Here is a 21,897-nt window from a genome sequence, read left to right as displayed (position 1 = left end):
CGGGGCTGGGGCTCTGTCCTGTGTGCTCACCTCCTCCCGTGGGGAACTTTCACTGTCGTTGCTATGTGCACAGTCGCAGCAGAAACGTTGCATCTGACGGCAGAGAAGCCGCGAGATCCCGTGCGAGAGCGAATCTGGCCTTGTTAGACTCCTTGCACCAAATCTGGAGCACCCACATCCTTTCTTCCTCTCAGTAGAACATTTAGAGCCGGGCGCCTATGGCTCACGCCTGTCATCCTAGCTACTCAGGAGGCTGAGATCTGAGGATCGCAGTTCAAAGCCAGCCCGGGCAGGAAAGTCCATGAAACTCCTATCTTCAATAAACCACCAGAAAACCGGACGGAAGTGGCGCTGTGGCTCAAGTGGTAGAGCGCTCACCTTGAGCTGAAGAGCTGAGGGACAGCGCCCAGGCCCAGAGTTCAAGCCCCACAACCGGCAAAGAAAAAAAAAACAGATATTCAGGACAGGGTGCAACAACGCACACCTGTAATCCCGACTCTTGGGATTGGGAGTTGCAGGCCAGCCTGAGCAATAGACTCCATCTTAAAAAAGTTCAATCCAGGCTGGGCGGCAGCTGGGGTGGAGAGACTGCGAGGGAGCGCGAGCCCCGGGCTCCAGGGTTAGCACTGAAACAACTCAGGGACTAGAGAGAGGAGCAGAGAGGGTGGCTCTTAGCTCCAAAGCGAAGCCTGCTAAAGACGGGAACGAAAACAGTGAAAGTTCCTCCTGGTGACCCCCCACCCCGTGTAACCCCGTCTGTCCCGGGCGGAGCGGCCTGCACCCGGCCGCAGAACGCCCGCCTCAGCCAGTGCCTTCTCTAACCCAGGCCGTTTCCTTCCTGTCTTCTGTGTTGTAGACTCCTAAAGGTGGCCGTGCTGGAGCCCGCAAGCCTGTCCAGGAGCCGCGCGCACTCCACCCGTCCATCCACTTCCACGCGTCCATCTGTCCGTCCATCTGCTTGTCCCTGCAGGCCGCCGGGGCGGGCCGGGCCCCGCCTTGCTCACCGCAGTCCCGGCCACCACCCTGTCTTCCCGGCAGGCCGTCCGCAGGCTCGCTGTCCCCGCCCGCACCGGCCACCGAGCTGCGGCGGCTGCCCGCGCCCGCCCGCACCCCTCCGCATCTCACACTGTGCCTTCTGTGAATGACGGTGCCCGTGGGGCCTGCGTGACCCCGTCCGGCACCCACGGGCCCCGGGGCCTGGTTAACAAATGCGTCCTCTGGGTGGGGGAAGGGGGGCCTTCCTGGGTTTCCAGCTCCCCTCTGACCTGGCCTGTGGGGCCTGCGGTAGCACGGGCCCCCCCAGCCCGCACCCCAGCTTCCATCCAGAGCCCAGTGTGTGGGGTCCACACCGAGTCCAGCATGTGGGCCCGCCCTGCTGTCTCGTCCCGCCCATCCTGCCCCGCCCGGCTGTCTGATTGGCCCTCCAGTGTCCCCTGGGGCCAGCTCGTGAAGGCTTGTCTTCTGTGAGTCCCAAGAGGAGCCTGCCCACCAGCCTCCTGTCCACCTCCTGTCCCCAGCTCCTTCCCGCAGCCCCTCGGCCACCGCCCATCCCCGAGGGAAACTGAGGTCACCGAGCATCGGAGTCAGCAGTCAACCAGGCGTACTCCTACTTGGTGCAGAAAACGAGAAGATGGCCACCGCCGTCCACAGCCACGCCTGAGTCCATGGTCCCAATAGGAGCTAGGGGAAGGGAGCGCGCGTTCCTCTTCATCCTCTCACGAGCCCCAGGCAGCCACCTCCAGCATCCCCAATTCCTGGTGTCCGTGGACGGGAGACAGGGAGTGTCCAGACCAGGAAGGAAAGGACGCTGCAAGGCCCCAGGGGCAGGAGCGGTGCTGGGGTCCGGCCTGCGGGTGCTCGCGGTTCTGGAAACGAGGACGCGCGCCGGGGCCGACGGCACTCCCCGCGCCCGGCCCTGCGGAGAGCAGGTAGAGAGGAAGTGGGATGCTCAGGCCAGCATCGAGCTGCAGGGCTGCCCCCAAGCCGGAAGGTACAGCGTGCATCCCACAGGCCGGGGCCTGGGACCCCGTGGCTCTGGGCACGCTGCAAGGTGGCGATCCGGGACCCCGGGGCAGTCCCAAGCCTGGCGGACCCCACCGCCCTCGGTCCAGATGTTCCCAGTGTGATTTCAGAGCCCGCATCGTGCATGTGAACACATCTCCCCTATCATGGGTCAGGGTAGGTTTCGTTCTTACAGCGTAGGGCGGCGCAGGAGCCGCGGCCGCGCTGTGGTTTTAATGCGCGTCGAGGCTGATGTGGCGTGCTCGTGTCTGTGCCTGTGCTTGCTTCCCTAACTCCATACTACCTGTGTCTAGAGAAGGAAGAACGGTGCTTGAGAACTTGCTTCCCGGCTGCTGGGCGGGGGCGCGGGGGGCGCTGGGAATCCCGCTGCCCAGCCTCTGCAGTGGACGCCGGGTGCTCAGCTCTTGTGCCTCCTGTCCATGCTGCTAGCGGGACAATTCCACGTTTAGCAGTGGCCCTGGCTCGTGAAGGGGCGCAGGGGCCTCCCCTGACCTCCGTGCGTGGAGAGTTCACCCAGCAACCAAGTCACCTTAGTTAGTGCAAGTGTGTCTCCGAAAGCTGTGGTTCGGTGTTTCTTGTCGGCTCTGCCTCCTGTGCTTCTAACATCCAAAACACTTCTTTAATGATGCAACTGAACTGTTTTAACCCAACACGGAGCCCCTTTAAATGTGTGTGTGCACATGTGCGTGAGTGTGTGTGTGTGTTGCACTAACTCTTGACCTTGGAGCATCGCAGCGTCTCAAGGCCCGGCACCGCCGCCGTAAACTTCCTGGAATTGCTCGTTTGTCTCTGGAGATGAAATTAAACCAAATAAAGTGCTTCCACTGGAAGGCCTCTATTGACCTTGTAACTCTATGTGTTAATCCTCTAACTGGTAAATAAAATATAACTTCTGGTGTAAAAGCACATGGCTGGTTGCGTGAACAGATGACTCCCTGGCACAGAAACTTGTGTCGTCGAAGTCCTGGGACTGCTGGGCTGGTCCTGGGTCCCCACCACGCTGTGACCATGGAAGCGGCCAGGAAGCAAGGCCCAAGGCCAGCCAGGTGCTCAGGGTAGGCTAGAGAGCTCCCCAAGCCATGGATGGCTCAGAGAATGCCCTCCCACCCGGTCAGCTCACAGCCTCCAGTTCTGGGGCCTACAGCATGGGGGAGGCGGTACAAATGCCCAGGCCCTGTTCCCATTGCATTAAGATCTGCCCATCACAGGTGCTCCAGCCCATCCTTGCTCAGGGCCCTTGTGGGACCTGCCAGTCTCCCTGCAGCTGCCCACCACCCTGAGCTGTCTGGGCACACGTGAAAAGACTCGGGGGGGGGGGGGAGGGGGGGTTCGGCTGGCTGCCCATGGTTCAAGCCTGTCATTCTAGCTACTAAGAACTTAGGATCCTGGTTCAAAGCCAGCCCAGGCAGGAAAGTCTGTGAGACCTATCACCAGTTGACCAGCAAAAAAGCTAGAAGTGGCCGGGCGCTGGTGGCTCACGCCTGTAATCCTAGCTACTCAGGAGGCTGAGATTTGAGGATCGCGGTTCAAAGCCAGCCCGGGCAGGAGAGACCATGAGACTCCTATCTCCAATAAACCACCAGAAAAACGGAAGTGGCACTGTAGCTCAAGTGGTAGAGCGCTCGCCTTGAGCTGAAGAGCTGAGGGACAGCTCCCAGGCCCAGAGTTCAAGCCCCACAACCGACAAAAAAAAAAAAAAAAAAAGCTAGAAGTGGTTCAGGAAGTAGAGCACCAACTTTGAGTAAAAAAGCTAAGCTTCAGTATGGGCGCACACGCACATGCCCACACACGCACACGGTCAGGACTTTGTATCCAGCTCTCACTGGGCACATGCAGCAGGAAAGCCGGCTCTGCCACCAGCTGCCAGGCGGCAACTGCCAGGGCCTGCTTGCCAGGGAAGCAGCATTCACAGGTACCCGTGTGGGCAGGGGGCGCAGTCCCTCACTGAGGGCCCTCGGCCCTCAGTAAGAGCCTCTCCCCCCAAGTGTGCAGGGCCAGCTTCCAAAGCAAACCCCTCAGCCACTGCTCTAACCCCAGCACTGAGCGCGGTGGACAGAGGGAGGAGGAGCTGAAGTCGACAGCAAACTGACTTCCACCACCAGTAATGAAAGGCTTGATTCTCAGAGGCACAGGTGGTAAAAGGGAATCAATGCTGGGCACCAGGAGCTTGTGCCTGTAATCCAGGCTGCTCAGGAGGCTAAGATCTGAGGATTGAGGTTCAAAGCCAGCCAGGGCAATTAACCACAAAAAATCTGCAAGTGTAGTGGTAGTATCAACCTTGAGTAAGAAAATCTCAGGGACACTACTCAGGTCGCGTTCAAACCCAGCACACACACACACACACACACACACACACACACACACACACACACACACACACACGGGAATTAAAATCAGTTACTGACACCACTGAAAATCTCATTGCTGTGGTTAGGAAAGAACGCTGCAGGAGACATGTCAGCCTGCTCTGTGTGGCCTTAGTTGTCTGAGGTCCCTGAAACCTAAGAGACGGATGTCCCCACTGTCGCGCTCAGACTCTTCCTTCCCCGCCAGGTGCCAGCCTGCGGACTCATGTACCCCCCGGGCCTCTGGGTCTGGGTTCCACGCCGGGCGGTTGGTGTTGGGGTGCACGGGAGGAGTCTTTAGAGAGGGTTCCGGGTGCCTGCCGAGTCCTGCCGCGGCCAGGGGCCCCGGGGCGGTGCCACAGCCTCCTCCAGTAGGTCCGGAAATACCAGCTGGGCCGGGCGCGCCGGCGCCACCGCCCTCAGCCCCAGCCACACCCGACCACACAGGGCAGGAGGCGGGGCAGTGGCGGCCCCTGGCGGCCGTGTGCGGGGTCCTTAAGCCAGGTGACCCGGATGGGCCGGGGCGGGTCGGAAGTCCAGGACGGCTGGGGTGAGCGTTACCGTAGGGCTTGCTCACACGTTTCACGGTATTTTTTGTTTGTTTTGAACTCTGGGCCTGGGCGCCGTCCCTGAGCTCTTCAGCTCCACCGCTTGAGCCACAGCGCCACTTCCGGTTTTCGGTGGTTTGCTGGGGGTGAGTCTCACGGTCTCTCCTGCCCGGGCTGGCTTTGAACCGCGATCCTCAGATCTCAGCCTCCTGAGGAGCCAGGGTGACAGGCGGGAGCGCCAGTGCCCGGCTTCGACACGGGGCAGGGACTGCCGGGCAGCCGTGCGTCTCCCTCTAAGTTGTCTGTGCAGACACAGAGAGGGAAGAGGCCAGCGGCAGCCGCACAGTCAAAAACCCAAACCCCAAACTGGGGCGGAGCTTGCCCGCGCCTGGCGACTCCAGCTTCCCCCGGAGGCTGAGATCCGCGTGTGACGGCAGCGCTCCAACACTGTCTCTGTCCCGTTGGCTTTCGTGAGGGACATCAGCCGCAGGGAACAGGGCAAATGAGAAACTCCCGCGTGTCTGTGTCCTCAGAGCGCAGGGGTCCAGCCCGGGGGCTGCGGGGAGGAGGGCGCCTGGGATTCATCCTCCGGGAAGAAGCTGGGCAGGGCAGGGAGCTCGTGGGTTCCAAAGCAGCCAGGAGAGGCTGCCCCCCTCCCCGTCCCCCCTGCGCTGACGGCACGGGGGCCCTGCCCAGCCGCACCCAGCCCGGTGTTGGTGTCAGAGCCAAGGCCAGGCTGGAGCGTGGGCTGATCATTCTCCACGGGGGCCTCGTTCCCTGCCTGGCCCTCGGGGCGGAACCCAGGAGCGCGTGCGTGCGTGCGTGCGTGCGTGCGTGCGATTTAAAACCGAGCTGGAGAGGCGGCTCGCTTGCCTCGCATGCATGAAGCCCTGGGTTGGACTCCAGCACTACACAGAAAAAGCCAGAAGTGGCGCTGTGGCTCAGGTGGTCGAGCGCTCGCCTTGAGCAGACAGAGGCTCAGGCCCTGAGTTCAAGCCCCAGGACTGGCAAAAAAGAAAGCAAGCCAAGCAGGCGGGGTGGGGTTGACGGGGATGGAACGGCCCCGAGCTCCACACGGAGCTGCTGCGCGCAGTGTGTGGCGCGGGGAACACAGCGCAGAGCCCCCCTTCTCCCCAAAGAAGCAAAACCAACCGCCCGCCCCCCGGCACGGAAGGGTGCCAGCATCCCCGCGAGGAGGGGCTCGGGGTCCCCCCGCCCCCCCCCCCGGCACGGAGGGGTGCCAGCATCCCCGCGAGGAGGGGCGGGGCTCAGGGCGGCCCCCGCCCCCCCCCGGCACGGAGGGGTGCCAGCATCCCCGCGAGGCGGGGCTCAGGGTCCCCCGCCCCCCCACCCCACACGGAGGGGTGCCAGCATCTCCGCGGGGCGGGGCTCCCCCCGCCCCCCCCCCCCCGGCACGGAGGGTGCCAGCATCCCCGCGGGGCGGGGCTCAGGGTCCCCCGCCCCCCCCTCCCCCCAGCCCCCCCGCCCCCCCTCCCGCCAGCCCCCCGGCCCCCACCCCCCGCCCCAGTCCCGTGGGCTCCAGCGCCCCTCCCTGGCCAGCCAAGGCAGAGGCGACAGTGGGCGTGGGGCGCATGGCGTTTATTATGGACACGGGATGGCGGAGGCCGCCACGCAGCGGGCCCAGCCTGGGGCCCGCGATGGTGGCAGCTCCCGCAAGCTGTGCCTCACAAGGACTCCCGGCAACAGTGCTCCGGCTGCATGCCGCCCCTTGGAGACGCAGGCTGCGGAACCCGAGGGGACCTCGGGGGTTCCCACAGCCCCCGCAGTGTGGGGCCTGGTCCCAGAACTCCCCTGCGCCCCCATCTGTCTGCGCCCAATGCAGCGAACCCCTCCCCAGGGCCCCCCGAGGGCCTGAGGCCCCAGACACAAGACGTCCTTGCGGGGCTGCGGCCTGGGGCCCGGACAGCCGGCCGGGGGGGGGGGGGGGGGGGGGGCAAAGGATGACACATGAGGTATTTCTGCTTCAGCAGCCTGTTTCCCGGGGCTCAGCGGCGCCCCTGCGGGAGCTGGGGGGGGCGGGGGCACACGGGGGTGGGAGCCTCGCTGCAGGACCGATGGCCTCCTGGTGACGCCAGACGTGGGGTGCGTCCGTGGGCGACGCGGGGGACCCTCCCGTCCACAGCTTCCTCACCGCGCGGTGCAGCAGGACTCGGGGACCGGAACCGGCTGAGCTAGGGGGGGACGGGAGTGAGCCGGACCCGGGGCGGCGGCGGAGGCCGACCTGGCGCTGGGGGACCCGAGGACCCCACGGGTGGAGACGAGGCTGCGGGCGGGGCGTTTCCTATCGCAGCCCCCCCTCGGCCCGCGCCTGCGGGGGGCCCGGCGGCGGGGGGCATCCAGGGACCCCCTGGCTGTGGAGGAGGGGTCCGGCTCACCACTCACAGCCTGGCCCGCCGCGTCACACAGCCCGGGTCTCGGCCTCGATCTTCTGCTCCCCGTGCAGGCTGTCGGGGTCCGGGGGCGGGGCCACGCTCTGGCGGATGGCCGTCTCGGGGCCACCCCCATACAGGCTGCTCAGGTAGACCCACGTCTCCTCAGAGATCTGCCCGTAGTCGGCCCCTGTGGGGGACCGAGGGGCAGCAGCTGGTGCTTGTGGCCCATGAAGCCGCCACGCCGGGCACACCACGCCCTCGGGGGCGGGAGCCAACCGAGAACGCGTGCAAAGCCACCGGGGAGACAAGGCGGGGCCCCCAAGACACCACCCACCGGGGGCTCCAGGTGGCACATGCCGCCGGCGGCCCTGCTGCCCCCTGGCCTGGACCTGGGTGTGCCATCTTAGCCTGAGCCCCAGACAGGTGATGGGAGGCTTCTGGAAGGACCAGGAGCGAGCAGGGGCCGGGCTGGACTCACCCTGGCGCAGCTGGAGGTGGCCGCCGCCTTTGACCTGCACGATCCTGCTGTTGTCAATGGGCCCGGGCGGCTCTGCGGCAGATGCAGGGGTCACCGGGGTCAGTCGGGGTCTGTGTCCAGCGCGGCCATCCTGAGCCCCAGGCTCCTCTCCCGAGCCCCAGCCAGGGGTTCCCAGCCCCCTTGGGCCTAGCGCAGGGCGCTTCTAGGGCACAAGCTCTGCTCTGGTGCCAGCAGCCTGGCAGCAGGAAGGACTGGGGGCAGTGGCAGCCTGTCCTGCTGCCTCACCCACCCTCAGCTGCTGTGGGTGGGGCGGCGAACCACCGGGGCACGGCTGGCACAGGCCAGGCCGTGCTGCCGGCAACCACCGCCACCCCGGTGCTCATCAGGGCCATGAGGAGCCATTCCTCCCAGTTCTGGAGTGTTCAGCATGGCTCCAACTCAGTCTTGGAGCCAGTGTAGACTTGAGGGGGGTCATTTCTGGCTCTGGTGATCAGAGGGAACTCTAATGGGTCAAGAACCATGGTAGATGCTCTAGAATGATCTATGATGGAGAGCAGGGGAACGCCAAGGGCAGGGCCTGGGTCCAGTGCGGGGAAGTGTGACGGAGAACTGACCCGCGACCCTGGCGCCAGGCACAGGCCTCGTGCTGGCACTGCCTGTGTGGGAGGGAGGCCCGGGGCCCCTGGGGACGGAGCGCCACACACACACACACACACACACACACACACACACACACACACACACACACACGCTCACCGTTGTCCTTCCCCTTGACAAAGGCCTCCCATTCCCGGAACCACTGCATGCTGATGCAGTAAATCACGCTGGGGGACTCCTCAGCCTGGAACGCCTTGTTCAGCTGCAGGGAGAAGGCAGAGGGGTGGGTCAGCCTGCTCCCCAGCCGACAGGACAAGTTCAGTGAAGCCCCCCAGTGGACACGGCCAGGAGTACTAGTGAACCTTCCTGAGACCATGTGAGGATGCTATTACTCAGAGGATCTGAAGCCCCGCCCACTCAGAAAGCTCCACCTCTACCTGAGCTCCGCCTACCCAGGAGCACCGCCCTCTCAGAAAGCTCGACTTCTACCTGAGCCCTGCCTGCCCAGGAGCACCGCCCACTCAGAATGCTCGACTTCTACCTGAGCCCCGCCTACCCAGGAGCACCGCCCTCTCAGAAAGCTCGACTTCTACCTGAGCCCCGCCTGCCCAGGAGCCCGACAGACCCTGGTCACTTTCAGCAGCCACAAAGCAGAAGCCCCAAGTCCCATCCCTAGCAGCACTAAAGGAAGAGAAGCCGCCGGGCCGGGAGGCAGCTGCCCAGACAGAAGCCCCTCCTGTAACGGGGCCCAGGCTGGACCAGCTGTGCTGTCTGCTCGTCTTGGGCGGCATCCTGAGTGTGGAACCCGGTGACTCCCAAGGAGGAGCTGTCCCCAGAGACCTGCGACAATGTCTGTGGGTGACGTTGGCTGTCCCCAGCATCCTGGAGGTAAAGGCTGGCCCTGCTGGCCATCGTGGGAGTCACAGGCCAGGCCGGGGGATGACCACTCAGCCCACGCTGCAGAACCCAGGCGTCGGGCAGCAGGAGCCTCCACTCGCCGACCTTCTCCTGGCCCCGAGCCCTTCGCCCAGCTCCCCCCGCGGGCACCCTGCCCCTCACCTTGATGAAGGTGTCGATCTCCACCCTCCTGCGCTTGGCCAGCGCTTCAATCTCCACCTGGCAGACTGAGCACACGTACAGGTGGTTCACAGCAGGGCCGCCCCCAAACCTGCACAGGACCCAGGAGAGAGGCACACGGGCCTGAGGGGCAGCAGGGGAAGCAGCCATCTTCCCCACTTTGCCAGGGGCACCATGAGGCTTGGCACCGCCCAGCAGAACACTGCTCCCTAGTGAAAGGGCAGCCTAGTGACCTGCTGCTTCTCCTGACCACGAGGGCAGGAGCTGGGTGGCTGGCAACTGCCCTCCCTGGCGCCTGAGCACGTCAAGGGGGGGCTGGAAGCAGGAGGCGTCCAGCCCACTGGCCTGCTAGCAGAGGGGTAGGGCCTGGCCCGGCCTAGACTGGATCTGATCACACTCAGGGGCGGGAGGCTGTGGGCCCCTTTTCCCCCCAACCAGTCTGAGCCCCCCAGGGCTGCACGGGGCCCTAGGCTGGACTGCCGGGCAGCAATGGGATGAGGCGGAGCGGAGGAAGAGGAGGAGGAGGAGGAGGAGGAGGAGGAGCCGGGGAGAGCCCAGGGTGAGCCGCTTGCTCGTTTTGGTCCTCATGACTGTGCAGGGCCTCCGCACAGCAGGCGGGGGGGGGGGGGGGCTCACCTGTTGTACAGGTGCTCCCACACGTTCTGGGGCAGGATGACCACCAGGTCGTCGATGTAGTGGTATTTGTTGGGAGGGATGCCTGCGGAGGGAGTCACGGCGAGTGCTGGGCCGGGCCTCGGCCCCCCCCCTCCCCGCCAGGCCCGGGGGGGCACCTCACCTCCGTGGGAGCACAGGAAGGTGTGGTTGGTGATGGGCCCCGGCTCAGCGAACGTGTTGAACTTGTTGAGCCATTCTCGGGACACGTAGAACCGGAGCAGGCTGGGCTCCCGCATGGCCGCCAGGGACACCACCTGCTGCCGCTCGCGCACCGCCTCCTCGCTGCTCTTCCTGGGCAGGTGAGGGGCCGGGATGAGCAGCGGGCCGAGCTGCGCCCTGGGGCCCTCTCACCGTCACAGCGTCCCTCCCATGCCCGCACAGGCCTGGTGGGACCCAGGCCCGCAGGGGCGTGCATGCCAGTGTGAGCGGCCTGCTCATGCAGCTGCAGCGTGGACTCAGTGAGTGAGGCCAGGCCCACCTGTAGAACAGCACATAGGCCTCGGCGTTCTGCACCACCGTCTCATGGACCTCAGTGACGTACTGGTCATCAAACTCATACCACTGCCCGTTGATCACGTTCTGGCAGTAGGCGATGTAGTGCCCGCCTGGGTGGGGAGGAGGCGGTCAGGGGGATGTGGGAAGACGGGGCAGCTGGAGGCCGGTGGGCGTGAGAACTCACTGCCTGCCGTGCCGTGGTGGCAGATGACCGAGAGCAGGTCATAGGTGGTGATCTGGGACATGCACTCCTTGGCCAGGAAGGGGCGCAGGTCGAGGCCCTCGAGCGGGAAGGACACGTGGCTGCTGATCTTGAAGGAGTACATCACCTCGTGCCGGAAGCGCTTCAGGTGGATGCACAGGATCTGGGGAGAGCAGGCCCATCACCCAGGGCACCTCGACACAGTGACAGGAGGGCGCTGCCAGGCAGGCACTGGCCTCTGCCTGGGGCAGATGGCTCTCCTACCCACAGGCCTGGCCAGGAGGTTTGAGGTCCCCATGAGAAATTGTCCATCACTGGCTCCCAGTTATCTGTCCAGGAGCTCTGATGAGCAGTTCTGTGGGCACTAACTCCAGAAGCTTCTCCTCAAAGGGATCTAAACACGTCATCCCCTCCCCAGCCACCTGGGATTCCCTGTCCTCTTCCTTCTGACTGTCCGGGTGACAGGCTTCACCCCCTCTGGCCCTCACTCCGGCCGAGGCTGGCAGCAGCCCCACCTCCCACACACCACACTCCACTCAGCCACAACGGGCACGGCTGCCTTCCTCAATGACAGCCCAGCGCTCCACAGCTGGTTACCCGAGGCCTTTCCCAAGCCTGCAGGGTGAGGGTGAGGGTGAGGCCACCGAAGGCAAGCACAAGCTGAGAACTGCCCTCGGCTCGCCCTGCCCAGGGGCATCTCAGACAAAGCAGTACCATCGTTGCAGCCCCTTGAGTGCGGGAGCTGCTGGGCAAGGCAGGTTGGCCTCTGCAGGGCAGAGGGCTGCGAGCACACAGGCCCCCCCCCCCCCCAGCAGGCACTCACCTCGGGCAGCCGCAGGACCTTGCAGTACTTCACACCGTTCCGCAGCCTGGGGAGGAGGGAGAGCAGCAGTGACCACGGCAGAGCTCAGCAGCGACAGCTGAGCAGCACCCCCACCACTCAGTTTTCTAGAGGATGCCAGGGCAAATGTGGAAACAGGAGGGTGCTGGGCATCTAAAGCAAGGGACAAACCCCAAACACACACTTACTTCTTACACCGCTCGCAACTGTACATGTTGTCACCTAGAAAGGAAAAACAAAGACAACGATTTATACCTAAGAAAAAAGGCTGGGCACTGGTGGCTCATGCCTGTAATCCTAGTAACTCAGGGAGGTTGAGATCTGAGGATCATGGCTCAATGCTAGCCCAGGCAGGAAAGTCTGGGAGACTTTTTTTTTTGGTCGGTTGTGGGGCTTGAACTCTAGATTTGGGTGCTGTCCCTCAGCTCTTCAGCTCAAGGCGAGTGCTCTACTATTTGAGCCACAGCACCACTTCCGGTTTTCTAGTGGTTTATTGAAGATAAGAGTCTCATGGAATTTCCTGCCCGGGCTGGCTTTGAACCGTGATTCTCAAATCTCAGCCTCCTGAGTAGCTAGGATTACAGGCATGAGCCACCGGCACCCAGCTAGTCTGGGAGACTCTTATTTTCAGTTAACCACCAGACAACTGAAGTGGTGCTGTGGCTCAAGTGGTAGAGCACTCACCTTGAGCAAAAAAAGGTCAGGGACAGTGCCCAGGGCCTGAGTTCAAGCCTCATGACTGACCAAAATACAATGGTGGCAACTTTTGTGTTACCATAATTGAAATTTTTTAAATTCAGGAGGGGCTGAGGGAGTGAGTTTCCTCAAAGGTTAGTAAGACCCAGTAGGATAGGAAAGGGTAAAGTGGGAAATTTCAGAGATGCAAACGCACCAATAATCAAAATTAAAGTGGAATACAATGTGTGTGTGTGTGCATGCGCATGCACTCAAGCACATGTGCGTGCCAGGCCTGAAACTTGAACTCAGGGCCTGGGTGCTGTCCCTAAACTTCAAGAGGTGCTCTACGACTTGAGTCACAGCTTCACTTCCAGCATTCTTGGTGGCTAACGAGATAAGAGTCTCATAGACTTTCCTACCCAGACTGGCTTTGAACCACCATCCTTGGATCTCAGCCTCCCGAGCAGCTAGGATTACAGGCGTGAGCCACTGGCAGCCGCAGCTGGGCGCTGAGCCTGGTTGGAAGCAGCGTCTGGCATGCATCTCCCTGCCCTGGGCGCTGGCCTGGCACAGCGGCCCGCACGCAGCTCCTCCCCCGCCCAACCGGGCCACTCACCCTTCAGCTCATCGGCAGCAAAGAAGGCAGCAAGGCAGTCTTCCAGCGTGACAACGGGACCCCAGAACCAGCTGGGGGTACAGGACACCACAAACCTAGACACGGAAAAGGGTATCAGATGTTGAGCAAGAGTAAGACGTGGGGTGTAGGTGGCTGAGGTCTGTTCAGACTTGAACCCCAGAAGGCCCCAACTGGCACCTCTGCCACAGGCGAGTGACATCCCTTCTTCCTGCGCCCTGCCCTCCTCGTGGGAGGGGCCAGGCGGTGGTGCCCACCCCAGGTGGGGAGCCCCGAGAGGCGCACCTTCGGATGTACTCCACGATGAAGGCCAGCCAGCCCTGGGGGGCGTAGCTGTCCCCGCAGGCCCCTGGCTTGGCCGGCACATTCTGGTAAATGTGCAGCTTGGCCAGGTCCTCCTTGCCAGGGATGGGCAGCGACAGGTCCTGGAACGTCTCTACGGTGGTGGACACCTGGGAGAGGGTGGGGGAGGTCAGCCTGACCCCGCTTCTGGCAGCAGGCAGGCAGGCGAGCCTGCTCCCGGGGTGCATCCACCCTGTCCCGGGCGGTGACCAGACGCGCCCCCCCCGCCCCCCCCCCGGGCACCCACCCGATCGCAGGTGAGACACTGCACGAGGCTGAGGACGGAGCCATCGAAGATGTCAGAGATGACGCTACGGTAGCGCTGCTCCTTCCGCCTCCGGCCGCCCGAGCTCAGCACCTGGGCTGGAGACGCAGGACAGGGCTGGCTCGGGCCCCCGCCACGGGCCCAGGCAGGACCTCCGTGGCCAGAACACAGGGTCACGTTCCTGAATTGTGTGAGCGGGTGAGCACCTGACCTGGAATCATGGCATCGTCTACAAAGCGGGCCCCCTCCCGCTCCCACCCCGGGGCTGGGGCCATGGAGCTGATGCACAGCGTGGGGCTGGCAGCGAGCGTGCGAAGCCAGCCACGTGGGCACCATGGCCGCCCCCACTTGCGCTCCCAGCCGCCCCTGCCGCCCCCGAACCTTTCTTGAGCACGTACGGCGGCCCTATCCGCACAGGGCTCGCGCGGGCCGGGCTGCTGGACAGCTTCGCGTGGCCCTCCTGGAGGTGGCCAGGGCTGCAGGGGCGAGCTGAGCCGCGGATGGGCGCATCGTTGTCTGGCTCTGGGGGGCACAGAGGGGACACGGCACTGGACCGGGACAGCCACACCGGCCCTGGACCCTGGACAACCACCACCACATCCCGACAGGACCAAAGCCTGAGCCCACCGTGGGCCCCTCCTTGGTCCTGTGCCCCCTTCTAGCTTCATAGAGCATGCTGAACAGAGACATGCTGCCCAGCTGGAACCCAGGGCTCGGGCTCCACAGGGGTCCGATGTAGCGAGCCCAGGGAGCCTGACCCGTGCTGTGCCAGACGGGGCCGGTTGCTCCCCTCTCCCAGGGGGCACAGGGCAGGTGCCCACGGGGTGGTCACACTGTCCACAGCCCCGTGGAGCCTGGCTGGCTCATACCTGGGGTGCGGCAGGGGCTGGTGGAGCGCGGTGACGGCGGCTGGGTCTCGGGGGGCCTGTTGTCCAGGGCAGCCATGGCTGTGTCCACGTCCGCATCCTCGTCCACTTGCTCCGAGTTGGTGCGCTGCTGGCCCCAGGAGAACTTGCGGTCCTTCATGCGCTCCTTCTCGGAGATGGCCCGGCCCGCCTCATCCGCGATCAGCAGCTCCGCCTCGCCCTGCGAGCTGCCGCTGCCGCGCAGGGCCTGCCCGTCACCCTCGCCCCGGTCACTGCTCGAGTCACACGACAGGAACTCGTCCTCCGAGGGGCTCCGGTCCCCCTCCCGCTTCTCATCTGTGTCACTCGAGTCTGAGTCCCTGGCCTCCGTGAGCGTGGCCACGGCGGCTACGGCCGGCTCCTTGAGCTCCTCATGCAGCTGGTCCATGAGGCAGCGCAGGAACTCCTGGGTGTCCTGGAACCGGGGGGCCACGTCACCCAGCTGACGGCGCTGCCCTCTGCCACCCTCAGCGGGCCCTGGCACCTCTCTGTGCAGAGAGCTGCTTGCCCATCACTGTGACCTTAAGCGGCTCTGCCCTGACCCCCACCGAGGCTGGAGAGGCGGCAGCTCTGCACAAGCGGAGGCAGAGGGTGCTGCACGTGGCCCCCGTGCTGCTTTGGGTGCGGTGGGGCACGGAGGGGAGGGGAGGCACTGCCCGTGCTCGCAGGACAGGCAGCTGGGCACTGGGAGAGTGAGGAGTCCATGCCAAGCGATGCCAGCAGGCCAGCTGGCACCTGTGCTTGCCCCTCCCCCTTCCGCCAGTCCCACCGGCTATCATACAGTGTGACCATCTGACACAAGGGCGAGACCCAGGGCCGGGGTCCACCTTCCTGCAGGCCCGGGCACCCTGTGGCAGGCGGGATTCTGAGCACCTCGTGTCCCACATGCCCGCACACTTGGTGCTGAGGACTTGCAGAAGGTGCCCTGAAACCTGTCAGCCGGCCATGGTGGACGCTGCCGAAGACAAGGGTGCTGGGGGTGGACCTGGGTTCCCAGTCCAGCGCCAGCCCCCCACCCCCCAGACCCCAACCGGGGAGGCAGCCGGCTGCCAGGATGGATTCCCCAGGTAGGATCAGAGGACCAGGACCAGCCGAGCCCTGTGCAGGGCGCACCCCGGGGTCCCTTCACGAGCAGGCCCGAGTCTCCTTCCACAAGCCCCGTGTGCTCCCTGCCAAACTCATGCCCGAGAGAGGCGCACAGCTGCGCTGCGCTCCCGCTGAGAAATGCGCCCCCCACCCACGGAGCAGAGAAAGGCAGGCTTCTCCTGCAGCCCACGCGGACATCACCAGAGGCCACACAGCCCCACTTCACAGAGTCCCCCACTCCCAACCACCGCTGAGGCTCGTCCCTGCCACTGTATGCTGTGTGGCCTGAGAGAGGGTGCGGCCTCTCTGAGCTCCACTCCCTCCCTGACATGGGACCACGTGAGGGCCAGTCCCTGTGAAAGACATTCATCCCAGAAAGGGGGCGGAGGCAGCAGTGGGCCTCAGGAGGAGCTGGTGCCCTCTTCAGGGACGTGAGCAGAGCGCCCGGTGGCCCTCAGCCTAGGGGGGTGCAGGCAGGCTAAGGGGCAGGAGAGCAAAGGCACCCCCACTGCCCGCCACAATATGCAAGGGCCCCATAGCCCGGTGACAAATAGGGTGATCCAGACTCAGGCCCAGCTCTGGCCACGCCTCAGCTGGGAATGCTCCATTCCTGGGGAGCTAGCAGGAAGCTAAGGGACACACATGAGGAGTGCTTTGTTATGGTCTCATTTTATAAAGCAGACTTCAAAGGTGCTATCTGGACTCAAAAATGTATTCATTCTAGGACAGACATTGATGGCGTGGGGCTATCACCCCAGAAACTACAAGAAGCCTAAAACAGGTGGGACTGTGGTCCAGATGTGTGCACAGTAGGAAGTGAGCCCCTATCTTAAAAATAACCAGCAAAATCACACCGGTGATCCTAGCTCTCCTGGATACTGCGATCTGAGGACTTGGTTTGAAGCCAGCCTGGACAGATAAATCAGTGAGGTTCTTATATCCAATTAACCTGAAAAAAGTCAGCAGTGAATGTGTGGTCCAAGTAGCAGGGTGCCAGACTTGAACAAAAGCACTAAGGCAGTGTGCCCAGGCTTCAAGTTCAAATTCTAGTACTAACATACACACAAAATAACCAGCAAAGTTGGGTGCTGATGGGTCATGCCTGCAATTCTAGCTTTTCAGTAGCTGAGATCAGATCATCTTTCAAACCCAGCCTGAGTAGAAAAGTCCATGAAACTCCATTTCCAATTAACCAGCAAAGGCCATGCTGGAGGCATGGCTTAAATGGTAGAGCACCAGCTGTGAGCAGCGAAGGCAAGCAAGGGTACAAGGTCCAAAAGGCAAAAAGCAAAGCTAGAAGCATGGCTCAGCTAGAAGCAACTGCCTAGCAAGCATGAGGTCCTGAGTTCAAATCCCAGAACTGCAACAACACAACAACAAAAACATTTCTTTTTTAAGTGTAGCCAGGCACCAATGGCTCACACCTGTAATCCTACCTACTCAAAAGTCTGAGATCTGAGGACTGAAGTTCAAAACCAGCCTGGGCAGGAAAATCTGTGAGACTCTTATATCTCCAATTAAACAGCAGAAAACTGGAAGCGGAGCTATGGTTCAAAGTGGTAGAGCGCTAGCCTTAAGCAAAAGAGCTCAGAGACAGTGCCCAGGCCTGAGTTCAATCCCCAGCACACTAGCACACTAACAACAACAAAAAGTAGTTTAATCAAAGTGAAGTTCGTCCCGTGGTTGGGTGCCACTCTGACACATGTAAGGAGCAGAGCCGGGGCGCTCTCCACCGCTGCCTTTGGAAGTGTGACTGCGACGGTGGCCCGGCTCCCTGGGCTTCCTCTCAGCACCCTCTCTGAAAGTGGGGTTACCACAACCTAAGGCAGGCAGAGAGCTCTGGCAGTGAGCACCTGCCTGGAGCCCCGCCTAACGGCAGGCCTCCTGCTATGACTGTCCACCTGCCCACTCTAGCCGCGGCTCAGAGCCAGGCTGTGGAAGGTGCTGAGTGTGCCCTGGGCAGTGCCACGGCTTACCTGCTGCGCATAGCCCCGGAACATCGGGTTGACCAACTTGATCCCGTGAGACAGGCTGGTGGGGACCACATAGCTCGGCCTGTGAGGAGCACAAATCCATTCATGTGGGTGGCCAGCCTGGTGCCGGCAGTAGTGGGGTGGTGAATACTGAGGGAGGGCCAGGGGGCTGTACAGCTGGCGAGGAGGCCAGGCCCTGGCTGTGCAGTGCCACCAGAGCTCTCCACGGGCATCACTTCCCACTAGGCCAGGACAAGGCTCACTTAGAACATTTGTTTTCACTATAAATATTTACTGTGGTTTTCTCATTTAAAAGCAATACATGCTCATAACTAAAACAATCTGAAGTTTAAAAAAAATTACCACAAAGCAACATCATTCATGGTATCTCCCACACAGAATTACACCAAGACTTTGGAGCCGAGGGCCGGTGGCTCACGCCTGTCATCCTAGCTACTAAGGAAGCTGAGATCTGAGGACTGTGGTTCAAAGCCAGGCTGGGCAGGAAAGTCTGTGAGATTTTTTTTTTTTTGGGTCCGGTCGTGGTGCCTGAACTCTGGGCCTGGGCGCGGTCCCTCAGCTCTTCAGCTCAAGGCTAGCGCTCTACCACTTGAGCCACAGCGCCACTTCCAGCTTTTTTCTTTTTGTTTATGTGGTGCTGAGGAATTGAACCCAGGGCCTCATGCATGCAAGCGCTCTACCACTGAGCCACCTTCCCAGTCCCATGAGATTCTTTTTTTTTTTTTTGGGGTCCAGTCATAGGGCCTGAACTCTGGGCCTGGGCGCTGTCCCTCAGCTCTTTAGCTCAAGGCTAGCACTCTACCACTTGAGCCACAGCGCCACTTCCGGCTTTTTTTTTTTCTTTTTGCTTATGTGGTGCTGGGGAATCAAACCCAGGGCTTCATGCATGCAAGGCAAGTGCTCTACCATTGAGCCACCTTCCCAGCCCCCCATGAGATTCCTTTTTTTTTTTGGTCCGGTCGTGGGGCCTGAACTCTGGGCCTGGGCACTGTCCCTCAGCTCTTCAGCTCAAGGCTAGCGCTCTACCACTTGAGCCACAGCGCCACTTCCGGCTTTTTTCTTTTTGCTTATGTGGTGCTGAGGAATCGAACCCAGGGCCTCATGCATGCAAGGCAAGCGCTCTACCACTGAGCCACCTTCCCAGCCCCCCCCCCATGAGATTCTTATCTCCAATAAACTACCAGAAAACCAGAGTGGCACTGTGTCTCAAGTGGTAGAGCCCTTGCCTTGAGCTGAAGAGCTGAGGGACCACGCCCAGGCCCAGAGTACAAGCCCCACAACCAACAAAGAAAGACTTTTGGAGTTTTCTACAAAAATAAATAAGAGCACAAGTGGCATTGATCAAGATGCACTGTTTATAAACTGGTTTGTTGGACTAATACTCTTTTGTACTTAAACATAAAAATAAATAAAAAGAGCACATATAGATAACTTCCACAAGCCTTATTTCTTTTTTTTTGTCGGTCGTGGGGCTTGAACTCTGGGCCTGGGCGCTGTCCCTCAGCTCTTCAGCTCAAGGCAAGCGCTCAACCACTTGAGCTACAGCGCCACTTCCGGTTTTCTGGTGGTTTATTGGAGATAGGAGTCTCACGGTCTCTCCTGCCCGGGCTGGCTTTGAACTGTGATCCTCAGATCTCAGCCTCCTGAGTAGCTAGGATTACAGGCGTGAGCCACCAGTGCCTGGCCGACAAGCCTTATTTCTTCATCTTTTCCTTCCTTCCTTCCTTCCTTCCTTCCTTCCTTCCTTCCCTTTCTTCACAGTCATGGGGCTTGAACTCTGTCTTTTGCTTAAGGCTAGCACTCTACCACTTTGAGCCACAGCGCTACTTCCAGTTTTCTGGTGGTTCATTGGAGATATGAGTCTCATGGGGGTTTTTCAGCCTGGGCTGGCTTCAAACCATGACCCTCAGATCCCAGCTTCCTGAGTCATCAGATTACAAGCGTGAACTACCAGCGCCTGGCAAGCCTGACTTCTTACACAATTGGAAAATCATCTCCCACTATCTTTTCATCCACTTCTTCATTTAAAGCATGCATATGTGAGTCAGGCACTGGTGCATCAATCCTGTAATCTAAGCTAGCCAGGAGGCTGAGATCTGAGGCTCATGACTTGAAGCCAGTCAGTAAAGTCCATGAGATTCATCGCCAATTAACAACAACAACAACAACAACAAAGTCAGAAGTGGAGCAACAAAGCTCAAGGACAGCACCTAGGCCCTGAGTTTAAGTCTCAGGACTGGTACACACACACACACACACACACACACACACACACACACACACACACACACGCACGCACACACACGCACACACGTGCACGCGCACACACACGTGCGCACACACGCACACGTGCACGCACACACACATGCACACACACGTGTGCGCGCGCGCACACACACACACACACACACACACACACACACACACACGTCTATGCGCTCATTTTTCCCAACTTTGTTTTACCTGGAGAAAGTTTTTTGTTTTTTGTTGGTTATGGGGCTTGAACTCAGCCTGGGCTCTGTCCCTCAGCTCTTCAGCTCAAAGCAAGTGCTCTACCTCTTGAGCCACAGCACCACTTCCAGTTTTCTGGTGGTTTATTGGAGGTAAGAGTCTCACAGACTTTCCTGCCCAGGCTGGCTTTGAACCACAATCTTCAAGCTCTCAGCCTCCTCAGTAGCCAGGATGACAGGCGTGAGCCACCGGTGCCTGACTAGAGATTTGATCTTTACATTTGTTTCATACTGTGCCAAGGCCCTGGACACACCAGAACCTACCACTTTATTACCAATATCCTGCCACAAATGCGGCTGTGACCAAGGCTTGGCACTGGCATGACCGCCTCTGAGCCTCAGCAGCAAAAGACATCCACAAAGCGGCTGCCAGTGGGGCTTGATGCCAGCTAAAACCCTAGCTCTGTCTTCTATGTACTGCACACCTATGAACAAGATACTGCAAGCTCTCCGTACCTCAGTTTCCCCATTTGTAAACAGCATAGGCTCACTGACAGCATTACAGGGATCATGAGAGGCTAGACCTATCAGGAGGGACTCAGTCCTGGCCCCACGTACCTACCCAAGGTCAGGGACTCACCGCCTCTTGTGCCAGACCTCCGAGACCAGCTTCTGGTAGCTCTTGCACAGAGCTGGCTTCTTGTCTGTGCGTACCAGGCCTCCACACTCCAGGAAGAACTGGGTCAGTGGTGGGCTGGGGAGAGGAATGAGGTCAGAGGAGAGGAGGAGTTGGTGGGGAAGCAGATGGCCAGTGCTCCTGTACGATGCCCCCAAAGCCCTCATGTCCAGAAATGCCTGGAGCTGACTAGAAGGCCTCACCAGCCAGAGCTGGACTGTGGCCCCCAAATTCACCCCTTAGGCTGTGACTACTCAGACAAGCATCCATCGGAAGACACTGAGGTGAAATGGGTGTTAGGGCAGGCCCCAACCCAATCTGCCTGCTGAGCTGAGCTGAGAGTGGACACGAGAGGGCGCAGGCTCACGAGGACAGCCCTCTGAGCCCAGGAGGGAAGCCCGGCCTGCCGCCACCTGGGTCTTGGACCTCTGGCTTTTAGACTGAGGTGCACGTCGCTGGTGGACTGTGCTACAGTGACCCTGAGATACTTATGCACCCCTCCAGCTTTGTGCTGGGGGCCCAGGGGCCGGGGAGGCTGCCGCCTGTCCCGGCTGGGTAGCCAGCCCTTGCTCCTCAGTGCCCAGTGTCTGCAGACGGTGCCAGCCTGCCTGGACGTGCCCCTGCTCCCCTTTCCTCAGGCTTTTTTTTGGCCAGTCCTGAGAGCTCGCACTCAGGGCCAGGGCACTGTCCCTGAGCTTCTTTTCCTTAAGGTTAGCACTTTATCACTTGAGCTACAGCGCCACTTCTGACTTTTTCCGTTTATGTGGCACTGAGGAACCGAATCCAGGGCTTCATGTGTGCTAGGCAAGCACTCTACCACTGAGCCACATTCCCAGCCCTCCTCAGGCTATAAGTTACCTTATAGCAGAACTGTAGGCATGGCTCAATTGGCAGAGCACTTGCCTAGCATTTGGCAAGTGCCAAGACCCGAGTACCCCCACCAAAAAAGAAATTTTTTATTAATTAATTAATTATGTATTTATTTATTTTGGTCAGTCGTGGGGCTTGAACTCTGGGCTTGGGCTCTGTCCCTGTGCTCTTCAGCTCGACGAGCACTCTACTGCTTGAGCCACAATGCCACTCCTAGTTTTCCAGTGGTTTATTGGAGATAAGAGTCTCATGGACTTTCCTGCCTGGGCTGGCTTTGAACCATGATCCTCAGATCTCAGCCTCCTGAGTAGCTAGGATTACAGC

The 21,897-nt window shown here is 61.0% G+C and overlaps 2 protein-coding genes across 7 annotated transcripts in view; one reads left to right on the top strand and one right to left on the bottom strand.

The window, feature by feature from the left end:
* Positions 1–2,925, top strand: part of Fnbp1 (formin binding protein 1) — a 114,834-nt gene extending 111,909 nt beyond the window's left edge. Inside the window, 1 exon segment of the mRNA XM_042680957.1 lies at positions 857–2,925. Coding sequence (XP_042536891.1) covers positions 857–864 — 8 coding nt within the window. The 3' untranslated portion in view covers positions 865–2,925.
* A 3,590-nt stretch (positions 2,926–6,515) lies between these two features.
* The window catches only part of Usp20 (ubiquitin specific peptidase 20), a 40,837-nt gene continuing 25,455 nt past the window's right edge, over positions 6,516–21,897 (bottom strand). For 5 of the 6 annotated variants that reach the window (XM_042681028.1, XM_042681029.1, XM_042681026.1 and 2 more), the window contains 18 exons: positions 20,668–20,781; positions 17,560–17,638; positions 14,462–14,912; positions 13,974–14,114; positions 13,575–13,690; positions 13,271–13,437; positions 12,968–13,062; positions 11,862–11,895; positions 11,656–11,701; positions 10,815–10,995; positions 10,614–10,740; positions 10,257–10,426; positions 10,097–10,178; positions 9,443–9,551; positions 8,543–8,645; positions 7,787–7,858; positions 7,312–7,495; positions 6,516–7,107 (listed from right to left, as the gene is read on the bottom strand). In XM_042681028.1, the coding sequence (XP_042536962.1) occupies positions 7,335–7,495; positions 7,787–7,858; positions 8,543–8,645; positions 9,443–9,551; positions 10,097–10,178; positions 10,257–10,426; positions 10,614–10,740; positions 10,815–10,995; positions 11,656–11,701; positions 11,862–11,895; positions 12,968–13,062; positions 13,271–13,437; positions 13,575–13,690; positions 13,974–14,114; positions 14,462–14,912; positions 17,560–17,638; positions 20,668–20,781 (2,248 nt within the window). In that variant the 3' untranslated portion in view covers positions 6,516–7,107; positions 7,312–7,334. The remainder of the gene's footprint in view (positions 7,108–7,311; positions 7,496–7,786; positions 7,859–8,542; positions 8,646–9,442; positions 9,552–10,096; positions 10,179–10,256; positions 10,427–10,613; positions 10,741–10,814; positions 10,996–11,655; positions 11,702–11,861; positions 11,896–12,967; positions 13,063–13,270; positions 13,438–13,574; positions 13,691–13,973; positions 14,115–14,461; positions 14,913–17,559; positions 17,639–20,667; positions 20,782–21,897) is intronic. The other variant, XM_042681027.1, reaches the window with a different exon arrangement.

This window comes from Dipodomys spectabilis, unplaced genomic scaffold (genome assembly GCF_019054845.1).
Source record: "Dipodomys spectabilis isolate Male_0828 unplaced genomic scaffold, ASM1905484v1 ptg000067l, whole genome shotgun sequence".
NCBI lineage: Eukaryota > Metazoa > Chordata > Mammalia > Rodentia > Heteromyidae > Dipodomys > Dipodomys spectabilis.
The sequence above is the reverse complement of the archived record's forward strand: the minus strand, read 5'-3'. Positions and strand labels throughout refer to the sequence as shown.